Source organism: Pseudorca crassidens, chromosome 3, assembly GCF_039906515.1.
Source record: "Pseudorca crassidens isolate mPseCra1 chromosome 3, mPseCra1.hap1, whole genome shotgun sequence".
Taxonomy (NCBI): domain Eukaryota; kingdom Metazoa; phylum Chordata; class Mammalia; order Artiodactyla; family Delphinidae; genus Pseudorca; species Pseudorca crassidens.
The window spans coordinates 113,161,896-113,185,300 of NC_090298.1; the positions used below are offsets into that span (position 1 = coordinate 113,161,896).

The 23,405-nt window shown below is 42.1% G+C and overlaps 1 protein-coding gene and 1 pseudogene across 1 annotated transcript; one reads left to right on the forward strand and one right to left on the reverse strand.

The window, feature by feature from the left end:
• Positions 1–9,623: 9,623 nt before the first annotated feature.
• Positions 9,624–12,747, reverse strand: IL9 (interleukin 9). The gene is made up of 5 exons (XM_067730109.1): positions 12,634–12,747; positions 12,479–12,514; positions 12,361–12,393; positions 11,011–11,142; positions 9,624–9,818 (listed from the first exon to the last, which is right to left on the reverse strand). The coding sequence occupies exons 1-5, from the start codon at positions 12,745–12,747 to the stop codon at positions 9,708–9,710; spliced, it is 426 nt and encodes a 141-aa protein (XP_067586210.1). The 3' UTR covers positions 9,624–9,707.
• A 9,355-nt stretch (positions 12,748–22,102) lies between these two features.
• LOC137221012 (small ribosomal subunit protein uS2-like) lies at positions 22,103–22,921 on the forward strand (annotated as a pseudogene).
• The last annotated feature ends 484 nt before the right edge of the window (positions 22,922–23,405 follow it).

Sequence of the window (23,405 nt, forward strand, 5' to 3'; positions counted from 1 at the left end):
AAAAGGAAAAAGACAACCCACAAAATGGGAGAAAATATTTACAAATCTTATATCAAATAAGGGACTTTTATCCAGAAGTACAAAGAACTCTTACAACTCAACTATAAAAAGACAAATAACTGAATTTAAAAATGGGCAAAGGCAGGACAGACAGCAGAAGCAAGAAGAACTACAATCCTGCAGCCTGTTGAACAAAAACCACATTCACAGAAAGAGAGACAAGATGAAAAGGCAGAGGGCTATGTACCAGATGAAGGAACAAGATAAAACCCCAGAAAAACAACTAAATGAAGTGGAGATAGGCAACCTTCCAGAAAAAGAATTCAGAATAATGATAGTGAAGATGATCCAGGACCTGGGAAAAAGAATGGAGGCAAAGATCGAGAAGATGCAAGAAATGTTTAACAAAGACCTAGAAGAATTAAAGAACAAACAAACAGGGCTTCCCTGGTGGCACAGTGGTTGGGAGTCCACCTGCCGACGCGGGGGACGCGGGTCCATGCCCCGGTCCGGGAGGATCCCGCATGCCACGGAGTGGCTGGGCCCGTGAGCCAAGGCCTCTGGGCCTGCGCGTCTGGAGCCTGTGCTCCGCGGTGGGAGAGGCCACAGCGGTGAGAGGCCCGCGTACCACAAAAAAAATAAAATAAAAAGAACAAACAGAGATGAACAATACAATAACTGAAATGAAAACTACACTAGAAGGAATCAATAGCAGAATAACTGAGGCAGAAGAACGGATAAGTGACCTGGAAGACAGAATGGTGGAATTCACTGCTGCGGTACAGAATAAAGAAAAAAGAATGAAAAGAAATGAAGACAGGCTAACAGACCTCTGGGACAACATTAAACGCAGCAACATTCACATTATAGGGGTCCCAGAAGGAGAAGAGAGAGAGAAAGGACCCAAGAAAATATTTGAAGAGATTATAGTCGAAAACTTCCCTAACATGGGAAAGGAGATAGCCACCCAAGTCCAGGAAGCGCAGAGAGTCCCACACAGGATAAACCCAAGGAGAAACATGCTGAGACACATAGTAATCAAATAGGCAAAAGATTAAAGACAAAGAAAAATTATTAAAAGCAGCAAGGGAAAAATGACAAATAGCATACAAGGGAATCCCCATAAGGTTAACAGCTGATTTCTCAGCAGAAACTCTACAAGCCAGAAGGGAGTGGCATGATATACTTAAAATGATGAAAGGGAAGAGCCTACAACCAAGATTACTCTACCTGACAAGGATCTCATTCAGATTCGATGGAGAAATCAAAAGCTTTACAGACAAGCAAAAGCTAAGAGAATTCATCACCACCAAACCAGCTCTACAACAAATGCTACAAGGAGCTTCTCTAAGTGGGAAACACAAGAGAAGAAAAGGACCTACAAAAACAAACCCAAAACAATTAAGAAAATGGTCATAGGAACATACATATAGATAATTACCTTAAATGTGAATGGATTAAGTGCTCCAACCAAAAGACACAGGCTTGCTGAATGGATACAAAAACAAGACCCATATATATGGTGTCTACAAGAGACCCACTTCAGACCTAGGGACACATACAGACTGAAAGTGAGGGGATGGAAAAAGATATTCCATGAAAATGGAAATTGAAAGAAAGCTGGAGTAGCAATACTCATATCAGATAAAATAGACTTTAAAGAATGTTACAAGAGACAAGGAAGGACACTACGTAACGATCAAGGGATCAATCCAAGAAGAAGATATAACAATTATAAATATATATGCACCCAATATAGGAGTACCTCAATACATAAGGCAACTGCTAACAGCTATAAAACAGGAAATCGACAGTAACACAATAATAGTGGGGGACTTTAACACCTCACTTACACCAATGGACAGATCATCCAAAATGAAAATAAATAAGGAAACAGAAGCTTTAAATGACACAATAGACCAGATAGATTTAATTGATATTTATAGGACATTCCATCCCAAAACAGCGGATTACACTTTCTTCTCAAGTGTGCATGGAATATTCTCCAGGATAGATCACATCTTGGGTCACAAATCAAGCCTCAGTAAATTTAAGAAAATTGAAATCATATCAAGCATCTTTTCTGACCACAACACTATGAGATTAGAAATGAATTACAGGGAAAAAAACATAAAAAACACAAACACATGGAGGCTAATCAGTACATTACTAAATAGACAAGAGATCACTGAAGAAAACAAAGAGGAAATCAAAAAACACCTAGAGACAAATGACTATGAAAACACGACGATCCAAAACCTATGGGATGCAGCAAAAGCAGTTCTAAGAGGGAAGTTTATAGCTATACAAGCCTACCTCAAGAAACAAGAAAAGTCTCAAATAAACAATCTAACCTTACACCTAAAGGAACTAGAGAAAGAAGAACAAAGAAAACTCAAAGTTAGCAGAAGGAAAGAAATCATAAAGATCAGAGCAGAAATAAATGAAATAGCAACAAAGAAAACAATAGCAAAGATCAATAAAGCTAAAAGCTGGGTCTTTGAGAAGACAAACAAAATTGATAAATAATTAGCCAGACTCATCAAGAAAAAGAGGGAGAGGATTCAAATCAGTAAAATTAGAAATGAAAAAGGAGAAGTTACAACAGACACTGCAGAAATACAAAGCATCCTAAGAGACTACTACAAGCAACTCTATGCCAATAAAATGGACAACCTGGAAGAAATGGACAAATTCTTAGAAAGGTATAACCTTCCAAGACTGAACCAGGAAAAACAGAAAATATGAACAGACCAATCACAAGTAATGAAATTGAAACTGTGATTAAAAATCTTCCAACAAACAGAAGTCCAGGACCAGATGGCTTCACAGCTGAATTCTATCAAACATTTAGAGAAGAGCTAACACCCATCCTTCTCAAACTCTTCCAAAGAATTGCAGAGGAAGGAACACTCCCAAACTCATTCTATGAGGCCACCATCACCCTGATACCAAAACCATACAAAGATACTACAAAAAAATAAAATTACAGACCAATATCACAGATGCAAAAATCCTCAGCAAAATACTAGCAAACAGAATCCAACAACACCTTAAAAGGATCATACACCATGATCAAGTGGGGTTTATCCCAGGAATGCAAGGACTCTTCAATATACGCAAGTCAATCAATGTGATAAACCATATTAACAAATTGAAGGAGAAAAACCGTATGATCATCTCAATAGTTGCAGAGAAAGCTGTCAACAAAATTCAACACCCATTTATGATAAAACCCTGCAGAAAGTGGGCATAGAAGGAACCTACCTCAACATAATAAAGGCCATATACGACAATCCCACAGCAAACATCATTCTCAATGGTAAAAAACTGAAAGCATTTCCTCTAAGATCAGGAAAAAGATAAGGATGTCTACTCTCACCACTATTATTCAACATAGTTTTGGAAGTCCTAGCCATGGCAATCAGAGAAGAAAAAGAAATAAAAGGAATACAAATTGGCAAAGAAGAAATAAAACTGTCACTGTTTGCAGATGACATGATACTATACAGGGAGAATCCTAAAGATGCCACCAGAAAACTACTAGAGCTCATCAATGAATTTGGCAAAGTTGCAGGATACAAAATTAATGCACAGAAATCTCTTGCATTCCTATACACTAATGATGAAAAATCTGAAAGAGAAATTAAGGAAACACTCCCATTTACCATTGCAACAAAAAGAATAAAATACCTAGGAATAAACCTACCTAGGGAGACAAAAGACCTGTATGCAGAAAGCTATAAGACACTGATGAGAGAAATTAAAGATGATACCAACAGATGGAGAGATATGCCATGTTCCTGGATTGGAAGAATCAGTATTGTGAAAATAATGATACTACCCACAGCAATCTACAGATTCAATGCAATCCCTATCAAATCACCAATGGCATTTTTTACAGAACTAGAACAAAAAATCTTAAAATTTGTATGGAGACAAAAAAGACCCCTAATAGCAAAAACAGTCTTGAGGGGAAAAAACGGAGCTGGAGGAATCAGACTCCCTGACTTCAGACTATACTATAAAGGTACAGTAATCAAGACAATATGGTACTGGCACAAAAACAGAAACATAGATCAATGGAACAAGATAGAAAACCCAGAGATAAACCCACACACCTATGGTCAACTAATCTATGACAAAGGAGGCAAGGATATACAATGGAGAAAAGACAGTCTCTTCAATAAGTGGTGCTGGGAAAACTGGACAGCTATATGTAAAAGAATGAAATTAGAACACTCCCTAGCACCATACACAAAAATAAACTCAAAATGGATTAGAGACCTAAATGTAAGGCCAGACACTATAAAACTCTTAGTGGAAAACATAGGAAGAACACTCTTTGACATAAATCACAGCAAGATCTTTTTTGATTCACCCCCTAGAGTAATGGAAATAAAAACAAAAATAAACAAATGGGACCTAATGAAACTTCAAAGCTTTGCACAGCAAAGGAAACAATAAAGAAGACGAAAAGACAACCTTCAGAATGGGAGAAAATATTTGCAAATGAATCAATGGACAAAGATTAATCTCCAAAATATATAAACAGTTCATGAAGCTCAATATTACAAAAACAAACAATCCAATCCAAAAATGGGCAGAAGACCTAAATAGACATTTCTCCAAAGAAGACACACAGATGGCCAAGAAACACATAAAAAGCTGCTCAACATCACTAGTTATTAGAGAAATGCAAATTAAAACTACAATGAGGTATCACCTCACACCAGTTAGAATGGGCATCATCAGAAAATCTACAAACAACAAATGCTGGAGAGGGTGTGGAGAAATGGGAATCTTCTTACACTCTTGGTGGGAATGTAAATTGGTACAGCCACTATGGAGAACATTATGGAGGTTCCTTAAAAAACTAAAAATAGAATTACCATATGACTCAGCAATCCTACTACTGGGCATATACCCACAGAAAAGCATAATTCAAAAAGACACATGCACCCCAATGTTCATTGCAGCACCATTTACAATAGCCAGGTCATGGAAGCAACCTAAATGCCCATCCACAGATGAATGGATAAAAAAGTTGTGGTACATATATACAATGGAATATTACTCAGCCATAAAAAGGAACGAAATTGGGTCATTTGTTGAGACGTGGATGGAGCTAGAGACTGTCATACAGAGTGAAGTAAGTCAGAAGGAGAAAAACAAATATCGTATATTAACGCATATATGTGGAACCTAGAAAAATGATACAGATGAACCGGTTTGCAAGGCCAAGGCAGAAGTTGAGACACAGATGTAGAGAACAAATGTATGGACACCAAGGGGGGAAAGCGGCGGCGGGGGGGGGGGGGGGGGATGGTGGTGTGCTGAATTGGGTGATTGGGATTGACATGTATACACTGATGTGTATAAAATGGATGACAAATAAGCTGCTGTATAAAAAAATAAAATTAAATTAAAAAATTTAAAAAGAATGGGCAAAGGATTTGAATAGATATTTCTATACAAGTGGCCAATGAGCACATGAAAAGATGCATCACTAGTTATAAGGGAAAAGCAAATCAAAGCTACCACGAGAGACCACCTTATACCCACTAGTATGGCTATAATCAAAAGGACAGATAATAACAAATGATGACAAAGCAGTGGAGAAATTGGAACCCTCATACATTGCTGGGTAGAAATGTAAAATGGTGCAGCCACTTTCGAAAACAGCTTGGCAGTTCCTCAGAAGTTAAATATAGCATTACCTTATGACCTAGCAATTCTACTCACAGGTATATACCCAAGAGAAATGAAAACATGTTCACACAAAAAACCTTTAAATGAATGTTCATAGCAGCATTATTCATAATAGCCAAAGAATGGAATCAACACAAGTGTCTATCAACTGATGAATGGATAAATAAAATGCCGTATATCCATGCAAAGAAATATTATTTGGATATAAAAAGAAATGAAGTGGAACTTCCCTGGTGGTCAGTGGTTAAGACTCTATACTTCCACTGCATGGGACGTGGGTTCTATCCCTGGTGGGGGAACTAAGATCTCACATGCAGCACGACGTGGCCAAAATAATAATAATAAAATTAAAATTAAAAAAATAAAAAGAAATGAAGTACTGATAACGTGCTAAAACATAATGAACCTTGAAAGCATCATGGTAAGTCAAAGATGCCAGTCCCAGAAGAACACGTCGTATTCCAATTATAGGAAGAATCCAGAAGAGGTAAATTTATACAGTAGAGACAGAAAGTAGATTATTAGTTGATTAGGCTGGGGGAAGGGAGGATGGGGAATGGCTGCTAATGTGTACAGGGTTTCTTTTGTGGGTGATGAAAATGTTCTGAAGTCAGATTGTGGTGATGGTTGCACAGCCCTGTGAATATACTCAAATCCACTGAGCTGTACACTTTCAGTGGGTGAATGGTCTTTGCATTTCCGCTGAGCGCTCCCTTTGCAGAGGAAGAAAGGTGTTGGTCTGGGGTGAATGAGGAGGGGAGCAGGATAGGAAAGGAATTGCAGGGCTGAGACTGCACAGTATCCTCCTGCCTCAAATGGGATGGATGGGCAGAGAGGGAGAGACAGACAGACGGATGTGGACTGGTCAGCTTTCAGGCCAGAAGCATCTGGGCTTGGCTTTGGCCAGTGACAATGTGCCCTGCTCTGGCATCTCCTGGGCACAACGCTGCTGGGGGCCTGGCAACCTGGACAAGGCAGCCAGGTTGTTGAGACTGTCTGTGTTGAGAGCCGACACCCTCCTGTGGGTCAGATTTAAGAATGTAGCTCTAGAGTCAGTTACCTGAGCTGGAATCTTGGCTTTTCCACTTGTGAGCAGTTTGCCCCTGGCAAGTTATGTAACCATGTAAACTTTCTGGGCCTCGGTTTCCTCATCTGTGCACTAGGCATAATTGCAGACAATAATTCTACACCGACCTCATGGGCTTGTTGTAAAGATCCAAGTAGATATTGAACAAAACATCATGAACCGAGTGCCTGGTACACAGCAAACAATAAATGTTAGTCCTTCTTTTTCTCCTTTCTCCAAGGTGACTTCTAGATAAATCTCAACTCCTCCGGCACAGGAAGGAGAGCAATGACAGGGCACCTCATCACAGGCAGGCCCTGAGAATCCTGCTTTGAGCTGGCTGCAGGGGTGCATTCGGTGGGTAACGCCACCTTTGCAGAAAAGCCAAGGGAAACCGCCAAGCTCTGCTGGTGACTAAGCTGTGACAGTGGGTTGCAGCCTATCTCTCTGCCCATCTTCTCCGACAGCTGATTGCATCCCCAGGTTGTGTTGTGAAACCATCACCAACCACTAGCGTCTGTCCTTGTTGTGATGCCCGTGTGGGGTGAGCATTGCTGAGGGGGCGGCTTCCAAGGCTGCAGGCTGTAAACCATGTTGTATAATGTGGCACAGCTCTGCGTCTGGGGCCAGTCATTCAGAAAACCCAGATGGAGGAGAGGAGAGGAGAGGAGAGGAGAAGGCCCTGCTGCCACAACCTGGATGCCACAGCGGGCTGTCCAGGGAGCCACAGAGGTCTCCGTCCCTCCTGAAGGTGCCCAGTGCAAAGAGAGGGCCCCCCTTTCTGTAAGTGGGGCCAGAGCTAAAGAAATGCCCACAGATCCCTCATCATAATGTTGAAATCCAAGCAGCTCTGGAAGCCCAAGATTTGTTGAGATTCATTTGGTTGCCAAAGCTGACTACCTCATGCGATTGCTCCTCTGTTTTTTGCAGAATATTAATGTGTTTAATTACAGGATCCTGCCCCAGGCCCTGCTATGGATGTTGTGTAATGTAAGAAGTGTGAACTGTGTATTCTCTTTCTAAACAGGTAAACAGTTTGAATTCTGAAAGCTCTCTGGTCCCCAGGTTTTTGGAAAATGGAATGTGGACCCATATTATGAATCTTTTTTACTGTCAGGCTGTAGTCAGAGGGAACACAACACAGACACGATATATAGAGTAAGAAAAGAGCAGGATGGAGAGAGCAAAGAGTTTGGAATCAGAGGTAGCTGGGGTTGGATCTCTACTCTAACTCTTACCACCCGTGGGACCTGGGGAAGGTCACAACGTTTCTGAGCCTTAATTTCCTCATCTGTAAAACAGAAATAATAATACCTACCTCCTACGGTTTATTAGGAGATTAAATGAGGTAATGCATGCTTAGTACATAGAGAGTAAGGGCTTAATCATTACATGATTAATATTAATAAATAATAGTAACTATGTTATTTGATAGACCATTTTCTCAGTGCTTTGTCCATGGGAATCCGCAGGCCAGCTAGGGAGCCGGCACAGAAGCCACAGCCGGACCCCGCATTTGACTCACCCTGCAGGGCAGGCCTCCGTTGCTGGGGGCTGGGTGCCAAGAGGAAGGGCACTGAGGACACTTAGGGGTCAGACTGTGAGTCTCGGGGAGGAAATAATATAGGAGATGCTGGGAGATACTCATTAAAACAGTAATAGCTGGAGCACGAATTCTCATGCTATGAGAGGTCCTGAGGAAACGTCCTCGACAGAACCTATACCCCACTCAAACCCCCCTGCCACGTGATGTTTTCCCTTTTCTGGGGAAGCCGATGGGTCAACAGACTATGACTGTTGTCTGTCTGTATGGAGGTCTGTGTCCCCTGCAACATGCCTGATGGCCTTCAGCACTGAGGGAAGACAGAGTTTAAACCAGTGAGCAGAAAGCCTCTGGACTTAGAGACCCAGCTTGTTGCCCTTTGATAGACATGTCACTGTCAGTTAATCACTGAGAAACTTGGCTCTTTCTGTCAAAACTAAGACTAAAATAATTATGATTGGATGTACCCATGGACCCACCATTTCTGCACCAAATAATAAAACACTCCCCTGACCTGGGCCCCCTTTGCTAAAACTCCTCCACTTCCCCTATGCGGGAGGGGCGTGGCTGCAGGTGGAGGATGAATTTCATGCCACCCCTGTCACTAATGGAGCTGCACAGCTACAGGGACCACACTGCCCATATCATCAGAGAACCTCACCTCTGGCCAAGGCCTGTTTGCTGTGCAGGTCACATGGATATTTCTTGACATTGTAACCGACAGAAATCCCTTTGAGGAATCCTGGCTCTGGGTGCTCTGAACTTTATGTATTATTGACACCAAAAGTACCAAAGGATGGTCTAGCCCCATAGGGAGAAGCAATTTTAATTTTACCAGTACCTAGAAAAATACTGCCCTTGGTAGATTCCTCTAAACCAGTGGCCCCCAGCCTCTTCGGCACCAGGGACCAGTTTCGTGGTAGACAATTTCCCCACAGATGGGGGTGTGGGGGGGGGGCTGGGGGATGGATCAGGCAGTACTGTGAGCCATGGGGAGCGATGGGGAGCAGCAGATGAAGCTTTGCTCGCTTGCCACTCTCTTCCTGCTGTGCGGCCCTGTTCCTAACAGCCCAGACACGGTTCACGAGGCTTCAAGTCTGTGTTGAGGATAACGAGTCTTACTGTTATTACAGGAGTATTTGACCCATCAGCCCATTGACAGACTTGTAGCTTTCTTTGTTCTGAGCATCAAGGAACAAATAAGCACCTAGAGACCAGACTTGAGTTTTTTTCCAAGATCTGTTTATTCCAAAATAAAGATATAAAATTTTAAACAAACTATTAAAACTGATTTTGACTTAGCATGGCTTATTTGATTTTTTAATTGCAACAACTTAAAGAGGAGGCTTTCTAAATTCAATAAATAGAATAAATAACATTTCAGCTTCACACTCTGCCTCTCATCCTTTCTTTCTGGAAACTTTCCAGGACAGTCTTCAGAAATGTCAGCATATTGCCTGTTGTGGTTTGGTTGCATGGCTGTTCACAGGAAAAAGACTGTTGGGATAAAAGTTGACAAAGGCAGAGTGACTAAAACAGTATGGAACCCAGCAGCCCCAGGAACCACCCTGCCCAGAGCCTGGTGAGTGGATGGGGGGGGGGGATGGTCAGTGGGGGTGGGGGTGTGCTGGCAGTGGGGGGCTTGAGGCATGGAGCAAATGGATGGGGAGTTGCTAACATTTTGTGTAGGCGGCATAGGTGCTTGACTTTGAAGTAGGATTTCAGGGGTCTGCTTGCCACACACACACAGACACACACACATCAAGTGGCCCTAAATCTCTAAATCTCCTCATTAGAGGAAACCTTCTTGGGATGCTTTGAGGCTTAAAATTTTGTTTTTGTCCTTTTTGGCTGTCCTTCCAAGGTCATTTTATAGCACAATGACTAAGAGCGGGATTTAGGAGTCCCATAGACCAGAGTTCAAATCTCAGCACTGCCACTTATTAAATATGCAGCCTTGGGCAAATCAGTTAACCTCACTGAGCCTCAGTTCCCACCTCTACAGCGTGAGGGTGGTAAATCTGACACTTGTCATTAAGGTAGGTATTCAATGAAACGGTATATATTAAGCATTTAGAACTGCATGCTGTTGATGGCAGAAACCCCCGCAGTTCAGTAGCTGAGTGAGGAGGGGCCCTCACAGGGTGACGGTAATGAAAAAAGTTCACTCCCTCCCCTCTCCTCCAGCGACCAGGGTGTATGCTCAAGAAGAGGACGCGCTGATGGACATTTAGGGCAGATGACAAGCTTCCACGTGGATGTGGATGTGGATGTGTCTTCCCTTAAACACCTCCTTGGCCGATGGAAAGAAAACTTTAACTTACAGGCCGGAATATCCACTCGGCAAACTGAATCTCTAAGATTATGTAGAACTGTATGGCCTACAGCCCTGATTCTCTAGATTTTAGCTTCTAATTACAATCAGGCTAGATTCTTTCATTATTCAAGAGGTGGAGAGAAGTAAAAGCCAACACAGGGGTGAGTGTTTTTTAAAGGGAGAGGGAACAATGAGCCATCCGGGCAGATCTCACTTTAATTCTCTTGCTCTGATTAAATTTCTTATATGTCCCTAATCAACCTTGAACTACCAGTTCCAGCTTTATCACCCTTTCTCATTCAGATGGAGTTGGCATTGACATTCACACAAAAATAACTAACCAGAGCACATCACAGATAAAAACACACTCACTCCACACTTGTTGTTCTGGAGGGCTTCAACTGTTTTCTTCACCCCATTGAAAGTCAGCAGGAAACCTGTTTTCACTATGGTGTTGGTCATCTGCGACAGACCCTCCTGTAAGCATGCTGAGGTGCAGTTGTCCTGGTAAATAACAAGGATTTAGGAAAAGAAACACTCAGAGGACAGCTTTGAGTAGGAATCACAAAGAGAACGCTTTTAGAGGCTATTTTAATTTAACCATTGTAATCTAAACTTGCATTATTTTTTAGACAGGTCCCTTGTCAGGCTAGGAAATGATCTTCAATATTTCAAGGTAAGGCCCTTTTCCCACAGCGACACTTCCTGAAGATTTCCAGTATGTTGCGCCCCAGGGAACATGAGGCCTGTGGACCCCAGGAAACAGCCAGTGCTGAGTCTACTTTTCAAAGGATGCTTCCTTGTTCCAAGTCTTGTCATAGTGAGTTTGAAAGTACAGAGAAAGGAAAAGCCTTTCCACAGCAGCCTGATGGGATGTGCCAGTTGAATACTGCCATTGTTTCAGCAGTAGCTAAAACCATGGATTAAAAACTGAGGGAATGGGCTGGGCCATAAGTGTGTGGTTCCTCCTCAGAAGGCATAATAGATGGACTGTGATAGGGAGTGACACCTGACCTCAGCTGTGGTGAAAAGCTCGGGTTCTCCCAGGCCTGGCTTGTGAGAGAGTCAAGCACCACAGCACCTTGGGCAGGTGCTGCTTCCTCACCTTAACCAGGAAATTCCTGCCACGCTTCCTCTCCACCGAAGTGGGGGAATGACTCCCTGGAAACCCTTTTCACTTTCCCTCCACCCACAATCTCAGACACCCTATCCTCCTGGAAGGCAGGCTTCAAACCTTCCAATAGCCACTCTAAATCAGCTAAGCAGAAGGATAGGGAGGGAGGGAGGGAGGGAGAAGGCAAAGTATGTAGAGAGTTTAGGCCAGTGGAAGGACAAAAGGATGTCATTTTATTTACATTGTTTTGCAACCCTAGAGATACCAGCAAATGGATTAGAAAACTGTGATATGAACTATATCATTTGTTATATTCTCAGTCCCAGTTTGATTTAATTGTGCACATGGCCACTAATCTAAAAACACATTCAAGATTCTTTTTTAAATATTGAAGTGTTCAGACTTCTCAAGGAGACTAAATGCAAAGAAATGTATATATCAATAGCATAGAATTTCAAGATTTTGAAAGCTTTTTAAAATTGTTACTAATCTGTAACAATTGTAACTAAGTAACGGTTTCTTATTTCAGATATCAAATAGAACAATTAATTTTGACTTAAAGCCTTTAAAAAACCATGATCAAGATTATTTTCTTTTACTATACTTACAGAAGGAATGGGCAGACACAAACAATCAGTCACCTGCGAAAGAGAAATTTCAGAGTGAAGATTCCAGATGTGAAAGCTAAAATTAGTTTGGAAAGATCTTAGAAGAGCATTTACTCACATTGGTGCTGCAGTTGCATTTTGAAGATGGATGTTCCTAAAAAAGTGAGTAGAGAAACAAGAACCCATGGGGGGTGGTGCATTTTTCATCCTCTTATATTTCACTTAAATGTTCAATAATTGCCTTTCCCGCTGGCGCCCCCGTCTGCAGCTTACCTGCAGGTTGTTGATGAGGTACTCAACATACTTGATCCCTGTAAAGGTCAAACACGTCTGGCTGGCGGTAGAGCAGAGGAGCAGGGCAGAGGCAAGGACCACGGCCAGGAGCATCTTGACAAGGGGCTGGAGCTTGGCCTTCAAATGCCTTCAAATCAACTTGTATTTAAAGCTGCCCTGCAGACATGGAAAATCCCTGACATCAAACTGATACCAATGCCCACTTTTTCTCTGTAAACTTGGGCCACTTGACATTGAAACAATATTTGTGTGTGTATATATCTCAAACTGAGTCACTTGGCAAAGACTATGTTACATTGTCCCACGAAATACCATTCCTCAGAAAAGATGCTTTTCAAACAGTTGGGTATCAAGTTGCTGCAGGAAAAGTTAAAGATCTTAAAACAATAATTTTTTTGAAGGCAGGAGATTCTGGTTGTGAGAGTGAAAATACTTTCCATGAAGGCCCAGGTCTGTATTTTCCCCTTTTTACTGATAAATGCTGATATAATAACCAGTCACTGGTGTTCTGACGAAGGCGGGTGTGGAGGATGAGAAATAGTGCAGGAGAGCGGTTCTGTCATCAGGGTTTTTGCAAGCTCAGTCTCATCATTGCTACCTCAATCTTACTATACTTTACTTCCAAATCTTAAACTTGTCTTCCATGCTTGGGGCCAGATTCCCTACCTCACACAAACGCATCCTGGAACAAGTGACTGAAGGAGGAAGTCTTCAACTTAAGCACAAGAATACAGCAACAGTGCCTGTTAAAACTGGCCTGGAGGATTCCTTAGTGTCTTTAGGGAATTTACATAGCACTGTGCAACAGCCAGTAAAAACTCCATGCTCAAAATAAGATAATAGTTAACATTTATTGAGTACTTATTACATACCAGTCGCAATTCTAAGCACTTTATGGGAATTAAACCATGTAATGTGTACAGTCATCAAATGAGGTCTGTACTAATTTGTCATCCCCATTTTTTTACCTTTTAAAATGCTGTCTGCCCCTTAGCTTCTTGGTTCTTTGGAGAAGTCGTTCTAATCCCTATGAGCCAGGAAGCAGTCTCACTGTAGCCCTATGAAGGAAGTAGTATAATTATCCTCATTATTTTATTTTATAGCTGTGGAAACTGAGGCACAGAGAGGCAAACAATTTGCCCAAAGCCACACAGCCAGAAAGCAACAAAATTTGTATTCAAACCCAGAAGTCTGATTCCCAGGTTCAGTCCTTAATATTCTGGCTTTCCTGCTTCTCTGTGTTTTTTGTATGCCTCTTCCATCAGGATATATACCTCTTGTGGGTCTATTTCACCCCTGTATCCTTAGCACTTGGGAAGGTGCCTGGGGAACAGTGGGCCATCACTAAATCCTTGTTGGGTCAAATCATTAATGCGAAAAGTTTTTGAAATAGTAAGAAATGTGCACATAAACTGAGATTTTATAAGACTTCAGACCTAGTTTCTAGGGTACATATTTGGAGGTGTGTGCGCTTAAGAAAATATATCTTCTACATAATAGAGACTGAAAAGGCACTTTGCTTGGCACTTTGTGCCGTAGTGGCCCACGGGGACAAACCCGTAAGATTTCTCACCACTACTCTTACTACTGTAAGAGCGTGTGACATTATTGCTTTTCTCGTTGCACGTTGTTCCTTACGAGCGACGATGGATCATTGGTGTTTGGCGGCTCTATGTGGCCACATTATCTTGGTGGCAAACAAGGGAAAAAGAAATTGGCTTTCTGCTTAGTTCCCCAAATCCTCCCGCATCTCTAACTTCCAGGCCTGTCCTCTGCAGGCACTAAGAAGGAGGTTCAAAGGCTTCTCAGCCTATGGCAAACACTTTTATTACTAAGTCCAGTATCTATGCCCTTTCCTTGATGGTAGAACCCTGATTAGTTCAGGGTGGCAATGTGTCCAGCCAAACATTCACTTTTTCAGCCTCTCTTGCTGCTATAGGTGACCATGTGACATGTTCTGATCAATGCAATGTCTGTATAATTCTTTTGCTTTCTTGGTACTAGGAGATAAAAGTAGCTGAAACCTGCCCTTACCCCTTGTTCCAGTTTGGGCATGGATGTTATGGCAGGAGCTTCAGCAGCAATCTTATAACCATGAAGGAATGGAAAAGAGAATTGCAGCAATAGCAGCACTAACACTTTACATAAATAGAAATTAATCATAAAAAACAATAACAATAAAACCATGAAAGCAACACCAGAAAGTAACAATAAGAATAGAAGAGTGATACTAAATTCTAGCTAGATATCACTGCCTACTGAAGACGCTGAGCCTTGAAACTCAGTAAAAATGGAAAGCTGTTATAGAAATGGAAAATACCATGTGCTGGAGAGATGTTAAAAGATATGCAAGGGTCATATTGAACCTTTTTCCCTGACATCATTGGAAGATTTAAGAGACTTGAAAGGACAGTCATCTCACTGTGTGAATCAACATTATTTAATGCTGTGTGTATGAACCATGGAAATCATTCCACACAGCATCAGGTGTGCCTCTCACACTGAGGAAGACCCCTCTTACTGCACAGATGGGGGCTGTACCCAGAAAGACGAATGGATTTGCCCAAAGCCCTATCTCTAGTTAATGGTGGGGGATAGTATAGTGTTGTGATTAAGACCAGGAAGCCTGAGAACAGACTGCCTGGGTTCAGACCTTGCTTCTATCGTTTGTTAGACACATGGCCTTGGGTGGATGTCTTGACCTCTCCAAGCTTCCATCTCCTGACCATAAAACACCGATGAGTGTGGAAAATGGGGATAGGGTTGTCATATAAGGCCTATCTCAGAGAATTCTTGTAAAGATTAAAAGAAATGTTTATGCAGCTTGTCATGCAGATTAAGTAGCCTCAGTTTGAAATTTGACAGGGCAATGCAGTCTAGCTTAGGACTCAACAAACTGTAACCTACTTGGCCAGATTCAGTGTAAACCCCGAAAGCTAAGAACGGTTTTTAATCCTTTTGAAGTGTTATTAAAAAACAATTAACAGATAAAAACAAAGAAGAATGTGTTACAGAGACCATATATAGCCTGTGATGTCTAAAATATTGACTATCTGACCCTTTACCAAAAAGGGTAGTTCACATACCACATTCCTCATTTTCAGAAGATACAATCTGTTATCTCCCACTCCTGGGAAGGGCACAGCTAGGAGCTGGTGGCTCACGTGTCTCTTCTCCCACCGTCCTTCTCTTATTCAGGTCAGCCCTCCATACAGAGGGGAAGGGAGTGGGGGCCCTGGAATCTTCGGCTGCCTGATTCTCTGCAGTGCTGGAGGCCCATCATTTCCTGCAGCTGTCTGTGGAATGAGCTCGATGGTGTCACGAGCCAAACACCTTCTCTTGGTGTAGCCATGACCCACCATCAGTGGTATCTAAAGTAGGCCCTGGTTTACTGAGAACAGTTTTGCATATTGAAGTCCAAAGAAAAGTGGGTGAACTAACATCCTTTTCTTCCTGGGCCAAATCCTGGCCTGACCAGCTAGCCTTGCGTCACCCACCCTCCTACCTACCCCCTAAGAGCTGGTGCTGGGGATAGGTGATCAGTGGACATTGGTGCTACTTGGGCAGGTTATCTAGCCTTTCCAAGCATCAGTGTACCATCAACACTCACCCGCACAGGAATCTGGGGCAGATCACCTAGGCCTACCTCACGGAGGGATAGGAGTGTCCCATTTGGAATACTTCTTCAGGAATGAGACACGTTTCCATTTGGAAATTTGGTCTGGTCTGATCCAGTCTCTACTCTCCCCTCACCTACCACCCTCCAGTCATGTTGGTTTCTTACTACATCCAGCCTCCAGGCCATTGCTCTTGCTGAGCTCTGCCTGGAATATTCTTCCTCAGCTCTTCCATGTATGGCCCGTTCTCATCCTTCAGGTTTCAACTCAAAAGCCACCTCCTCCACGAAGCCCTCCATGACCATAGTAGTCTTTGCAATCTGCATGATTCTGTCTTAAGGTCTATTCCTCCTTGTGGGCTGTAAGTTCCATGAGAGCCAATACGATGACTGACTCTTGTTCATTTGTATTCCCAGGGTGCAGTCTATATTAAGCATTTAGGAATTACTGGTTAAATGAATGAATGATGAATACATTTAATCTTGTAAAAGCTTATTAAATTTATATTATTTACGAAATGACCAATACATATTCTCCGTGGACCAGTAACAAAAAAAGAGCAAATATAACATTTTAAAAACCTGAGCCAGGAAAGTGATTCAGCAATGAACAAAATAAACCTTCCTGTTCTGTAGTCCCTTGAGAAATTTGAAGTACTTTTTAATCTCGTCTTCTTTTTCAATTCTCATTGAACTACATGAGGAAGGCATATCAGGTGTGGGAACTCCAGCTCTGTAAAGGATGAAACAGATAGAGAGAAAGAGAGGTGACTATTCTTAACAGTTCTTTCCCATCTCCCCACCCACTCAGTTATAAAAAAGAAAAGAATTAAAATTACTTAGATGGTAGCTCTGCAATTCAAAACACCATTAAACAGCAGATGTTTATCTACGCAAAGTCTACAACTTTTGAAGTTTAGCTTCTAGGATTTCTTTCAGTATCAAAATGTATGTATGTATGCAAATGATCTCTTACAAAGGAAATACACCAAGCTCAGAAATTAATTACTCACCTATTTTATCAAGAAGATTGGAGAGTAAGATGCTTACCAAGATTTAGCATAGATAACATATTTTACAATAAATGACAAAAGGCTATACTCAACCAGTTATTTTGTTCTAAAGATAAAGTTTGACATTTTTGTTTTGTGATAAAAACCCATGTGTCATGGATTATTTCTCTGGGAATAAAACAAAATGGTTATTTGTTCTAGGAAGCCACAGCACAAAATGATACACCCCAAAAAAAGGCACTCAGTTTCTAAGTAAAACCCATTCTCCTTTTTTCAGTAAACAACCAAGCGATAACTAGTTATGAGAATCCTCAAGCACTAATTTCTTAATCAAATAGTTATTTCTAAGTTAGTATTTCTCAATCAAGTGTGATGGGGCAAACCCCACTGGATGTGCTGTCATCCCTTTAGGGGCTTCTCCCCCAAGGAGGTGATTTCTAGCTGGGTGCCCAGCACCCTCCCCTTGCATCTATCCCTCCTAAGGAAATTCTGGGTCCCAAGGACACAGAGCCTACTGCTCCCAGACTGGCCCCTATGCAGTTTCCAGAGCTCCGAGACCAGCATCCTCTCTTCCCTCCCCTCCCCTCTTCTCCCCTGCACTGTTGGTGAATAACAATCCAGGCTACCTTTGTCAGTGGAATTTTCACACCCTCCTATCGACACAGCCCATCATTACCTGAAACCTGCCCCTACATTAGTTAAAGACTGTGGGACCCCCTATGCTGTGGCTAGCTTACTAGTGTCCATCTAATTAAGAAAGGATAAGAACTCCTGTTCTGGATCCCATTGGGGAAGGCACTAGAATTTGTTGAACCCTGACTACATACAAGGTGACATGTTAAGCACTTTATGTATATTATCTGACTCAGGCCTCTTGACAATCTTTACTAGCCCCATTTTTTTTTTTTAATTTTATTTATTTATTTATTTATTTTTGGCTGTGTTGGGTCTTCGTTTCTGTGCAAGGGCTTTCTCTAGTTGCGGTGAGCGGGGGCCACTCTTCATCGCGGCGCGCGGGCCTCTCACTATCGCGGCCTCTCTTGTTGAGGAGCACAGGCTCCAGACGCGCAGGCTCAGTAGTTGTGGCTCACGGGCCTAGTTGCTCCGCGGCATGTGGGATCTTCCCAGACAATGGCTCGAACCTGTGTCCCCTGCATTGGCAGGCAGATTCTCAACCACTGCACCACCAGGGAAGCCCCTACTAGTCCCATTTTATAGATGTGGAAATTGAAGCTCAGAGAGGCTGAGAGTCACCTTAGTCACACAGCTGGCAGTGTGAACTGGATTTATCTGCTTAGCTGGACTCTCCGATTCGTCCCAATGACACGTCTACTTATATTGGTGCTATTGTACCATGACCTTTCGTTTCTGTGGCTCTTCTGTATATCTAAGTATATGGTTGGGAATATCTGCCTGCTTCTTATTACTTGTCATTTTCAAAAGTGCCTTAGATGGCTTCAAACATTTATAGTTCTAGATTGGTTTTAGAATCCTTTTGATAAGTTTCCTCCCCCAAAAAATCATATTAGGATTTTAATTGGGATTGTGTTCAATATAAACTGAAGTTAGGAAAAAATGATGTCTTTGAAATATTGAATCTCTCCATCCAGGATGATGATATGTCTCTATATATTCAAGCCTTTTTTATTTCCCTCAATTCAATTTTATATTTCTTTTTTCGTACAGGTTTTGCAGAGTTTTGTGAAGTTTATTCCTAGGTCTACCTATTTATTCAACAGTATTTATTGAGAACTTATTATATCCTGAGCATTGTTCTAGGTCTCTGGGGATAAAGCAGTGAGCAAAACAAAGTATCTGGTCTTGGGAAGCCTACATTCTAGAAAGCAGAGAAAGACAATAAACAAACAAATATCTTGGTAATATGTCAGGTGGTCATAAGTGCCATGAAAATCGAAAGCAGGTAAGGAAACAGTGAGTGGTAGAAGGTGGGAGTTACGTTCTTTAAGGTGGTCAGTGATTTTGATCAGTATTAAATCTCTGATACGGTGATTTGAGTGGAGGTCCACAGAAAGTGGGTGAGTGCATCAGGCAGATATCTTGGAGAATATTTCAGGCAGTGAGAATAGAAAGCTCAAGGGCCCTGAGGATAGAGTGTGTCTGCCATGCAGGAGGAACAGCATGGAGGCTAGTGTTTCTATAGCAGAGTGATTGAAGAAAAGAATGGAAACATTGGGGTCAGAGAGGGGGCCAGAAAGCAAATCAAATAGAGCATGACAGGCGGTGAGGAGGACTTAAGATTTTACTCGAAATAAGGTGGAAGCCATCGGAGAGCTTTGAGCAGAGGAATAACATGATCTGACCTATAGTTTAGGTCATGAAGAATAGCTGCTGCATGGAGAATAGCTGGGACACAAGAGTGGAAGACTTGATCGCCTTTTACAGTTAGATCTGATAGGCTGGTGGGCTGGCTAAATGAGGAGAGAGAAAGAAAAGAGTCATTGACTGACATAAGGAAGACTGCAGAAGACACAGGTACTGGAGTGGAGGAGTTGCGATGGGGTGAATTTTGTTCTGGACGTGTTTAGTTTGAGATGCCTATTAAGCATCCAGGGGCCATGTTGAGTAGGTAGTTGGGTAAAAAGGGTAAAGAAAGAGATGAAGTGTTTTCTATTTTAATAGCTATTGAGTGCAGGGTTACATTTCCTAACTGGTTATTGCTAATATTATAGGTATAGAAGTTAGCTTTTGCTATGTAGCAAAAGCCCACAACACCTTAGTGGCATGCCACAATAATCGTTAATTTCACATATATTTATGGGCTTCAGGTGGGCTTGACTGCACAGCTCTGCTGATCTTGTTTGGGTTCACTTATATATCTGCAGGTTTGCAGGAGTTGGTTAATCTAGGCTGGGCCTGGCTTCCACATACCTGAGACCGTTGGGATAATCCCATGTAAAAGTTCTTCTCGTGTAGTGGAAGACATGTAGGAGTAAAGCCCAGTGCTTAGTTTCATCTCAGGCCTCTGCTTGCATCACTTCTGCCTACATGCCAGTACCAAAGCAAGTCATATGGCTGATCAATGACCGAAGCAGGGCACCTTGCCCATGGTGAGAGGAGATGTAGCAGTTATATGGCAAAGGGCATGGATATGGGGAGGAGGGAGGAACTAGGCCAAATGATGCAATCCAACACAAGAGAAAAATGATTAATGTTTGTATCTTTATCTTATACCCACCAACTACTGAACCCTCTTATTAGTTTTAATGATTTTCAATGGATTCTCTTGGTTTTTTTCCTTAAGTAGATGTTCTCATCTGAATATAATAATCCTCTAGTCCAGGGATCAGCAAATTTTTCTTAAATGTCCAGCTAGTGGATATTTCAGACTTCGTAGGCCATATGGTCTCTGTCCCAATTCCTCAACTCTGTTGCTGTAGCAGGGAAGTAGCTAGAGACATTACATACATTAACGGCTCTGGCTTTGTCCCAATAAAACTTTATTTAAAAATAAACAAGCAGTCAGCCCGTTTTCTGACCCCTGCTGCTATAATCAATTTCTTTAGAATACTATGTCTTGTTTCCTTTTGTTGTTATTATTTCACAGCTAGAATTAAGGAAATGCCATTTTTGTCATAGCAAGCCTCGTGGCCATTTTCTTCACTTTACTGGGAATACTTTCAGTGTTTTCCATTTAAATATCATGTTTGCTATTGATTTCATCATAAAGAATGGTTTTGTATTTCTAGTTTACTAAGTTATTAGAAATGTCTCTCAGTTTTACAGAGTGTCTTTTTAAGTTCCTGTCAGGACCGTGAGTTTTATCTTTTCACTTATTCACGTGATAAATTATTTTAATAGATTACCAAATGTTGAATCATCCTTACATTCCTTGAATAAAATCTATTTGGTCATACTATGTTACCTTTTTAACACACTGCTGGATTCAATTTGCCATTCCTTTATTTTGAATTTTTTATTTGTAATGCACACTGGGAGGTCTTCCTAGGCTCAAACAAACATTCAGCTAAATGTGGACTCAACTAAACATTCAGACTCACAAGACTATCCTAGGTCACACTCAGTACCTGCCTCCTCCGAAGGGTAGAGGATGGACAGAATTTGCAGGAAGGCAGCGTTGGTTGCTTCTCTCCATGGGAGCGGTCATCCAGGAGACATTCCTTTAGCCCTCCACATGAGATGGCTCAGGTGTGACGTAGCAAGACTCCCACTGCAAGGGGATAGGATGGTGGTGGCTTAAAGGCCTTGTGCCCCATAGGAGTCAATATCCCTTGGAAAAGTTCCAATGGGGGGGGCTTCCAAGTCCCCTGCATTCAGGGGAGCCCAAGGCTGTGATGTCCCCATGAGGAATTTATAGTTCATTGGTAGTCCTCCCAGTCCAGACACACTTTGCCAATCAGGCCCAGTTTATATTTTACCTTCATCTGGTTTTCAGGGAAACAGAACTAAAAAATTAACGGAAAGGCCAAATTCTCTTTTGGAAGGGGAAACTGCTGTGTTAATACATTACGTGCATCATCTACATCCATAAGTTCATTCCTAATTTTCTCTTTTCTGTGCTTTTTCAGGTTTTGGTCAGGATTATGCTATCCTCATAAAGTGCGTTAGGAAGCTTTCCATTTTTCTCTATACTTTTTAAGAGTTTAATCAGCCTGAGAATTTTCAGTGTTCACGCCTCCATGGAAAGCGGGGGATTTTTCTTGTTCATTTCCACAAACCCAGTGACAACAGTGCCTGGGACACAGCAATTAGATTATTTGCTGTCCTTTCTGTTCTACCTAGACAGGGGTGCGTGGCATTGTTCTGGGCTCCTGTCGTAACTTAAAGGGAAACTTTCACAATGTCTGGAGCCCTTGAGGTCCTGCAAATGAAGGAGGGTATGTCCTCAAATTCCTTGCAGCAGGAACCCAGTTAGGTGGCACCAACCTTGACTTCCAAATGGAACGGTACGTTTACACAAGAAAAAGTAATGGTATCTACATCATAAATCTGAAGAGAACCGGGAGAAGCTTCTGCCGGCAGCTCGTGCCGTTCTTGCCTTTGAAAATCCTGCTGGTGTCGTGTCATATCCTCCAGGACTACTGGCCAGTGGGCTGTGCTGAAGTTTGTTGCAGTCAGTGCGGCCACTCCTATTGCTGGACACTTCACTCCTGGAAACTTCACTAACCAGATCCAGGCAGACTTCTGGGACCTGCAACTTCCGGTGGTTACTGATCCCAGGGCCTGCCCCGCATCTCTCTGGGTAAGGCACGCTCTCCTCTGTACCGTGTGGACGTTGCCGTCTCACACATGCGCAAGGGCACTCACTCAGTGCATCCGATGTTCTTCATGCCGGCCGGGGAAGTTCTGCGCCTGCGCGGCGCCATCTCCCGTGAGCACCCGCGGAAAGTCACAGCTGATCTACGTCTACGGAGACACTGAAGAGATGGCAGAGGTAGAGCCGGCTACAGCTGAAAAGGTTGAGAGCACGGAGGAACTTCTGGGTGAACGGACTGCTCCAGCTCCCGAATTTACGGCCCCTCAACCGGAGGTGGCAGGCTGGGCTGCAGGCACAGGGGCTCTCTGCCCTCTTCGGCGACTCACCGTTGAAGACGAGTCAGCCCGCCTCCCAGGACGGCACTGCAGCCAGTGGGTAGGGACATCCGCCAAGTCCCCTTAAGCTGTTCTTCCGCAGACTGTGAAACACAAAATGCAAATCAGGTTGACGGAAAACAACCGTTTCTTTTTTTTAAAAAAAGCATTGCTGAACGAATTAAGTTCTTATAAGAACTTGTCCATAAAATCTGGTTCTGATGACTTTCGGAGGTTAACTCTGGCATTTTTTTTTTTTTTTTTATCTTTTTAGTGCTCTATTAGGTTTTTCACTTCTTGATTTTTTTTTTATTGTGCATTTTCCTAGAAGATGATCCCAGATTTTTGCTAACAAAGTAATGATATTGTGCATTTTGCCCACATTTTCTCTTTGGTGAAACTTGTAGGAAAGTTTGTATAGTTGATTATTTTCAGAGAATCAAGTTATGCTTTTATTTATCAATACTGTGTATGATTTTTCTTATTCTAATTTAGCATTTTTGCTAAGTTATAAATGATTATTGCCTTTATTAATTCCTTCTTACCTGATTTAGATTATTTTATTGTTCCTC

Coding starts and splice junctions, on each gene's coding strand:
- IL9 (XM_067730109.1), bottom strand. CDS start 12,747: ATGCTCCTGGCCGTGGTCCTTGCCTCTGCCCTGCTCCTCTGCTCTACC. Junction 12,394..12,478: donor AATGCAACTGCAGCACCAAT/GTGAGTAAATGC, acceptor TCTCTTTCGCAG/GTGACTGATTGTTTGTGTCT. Junction 11,143..12,360: donor TGTGTCTGCCCATTCCTTCT/GTAAGTATAGTA, acceptor GTTATTTACCAG/GACAACTGCACCTCAGCATG.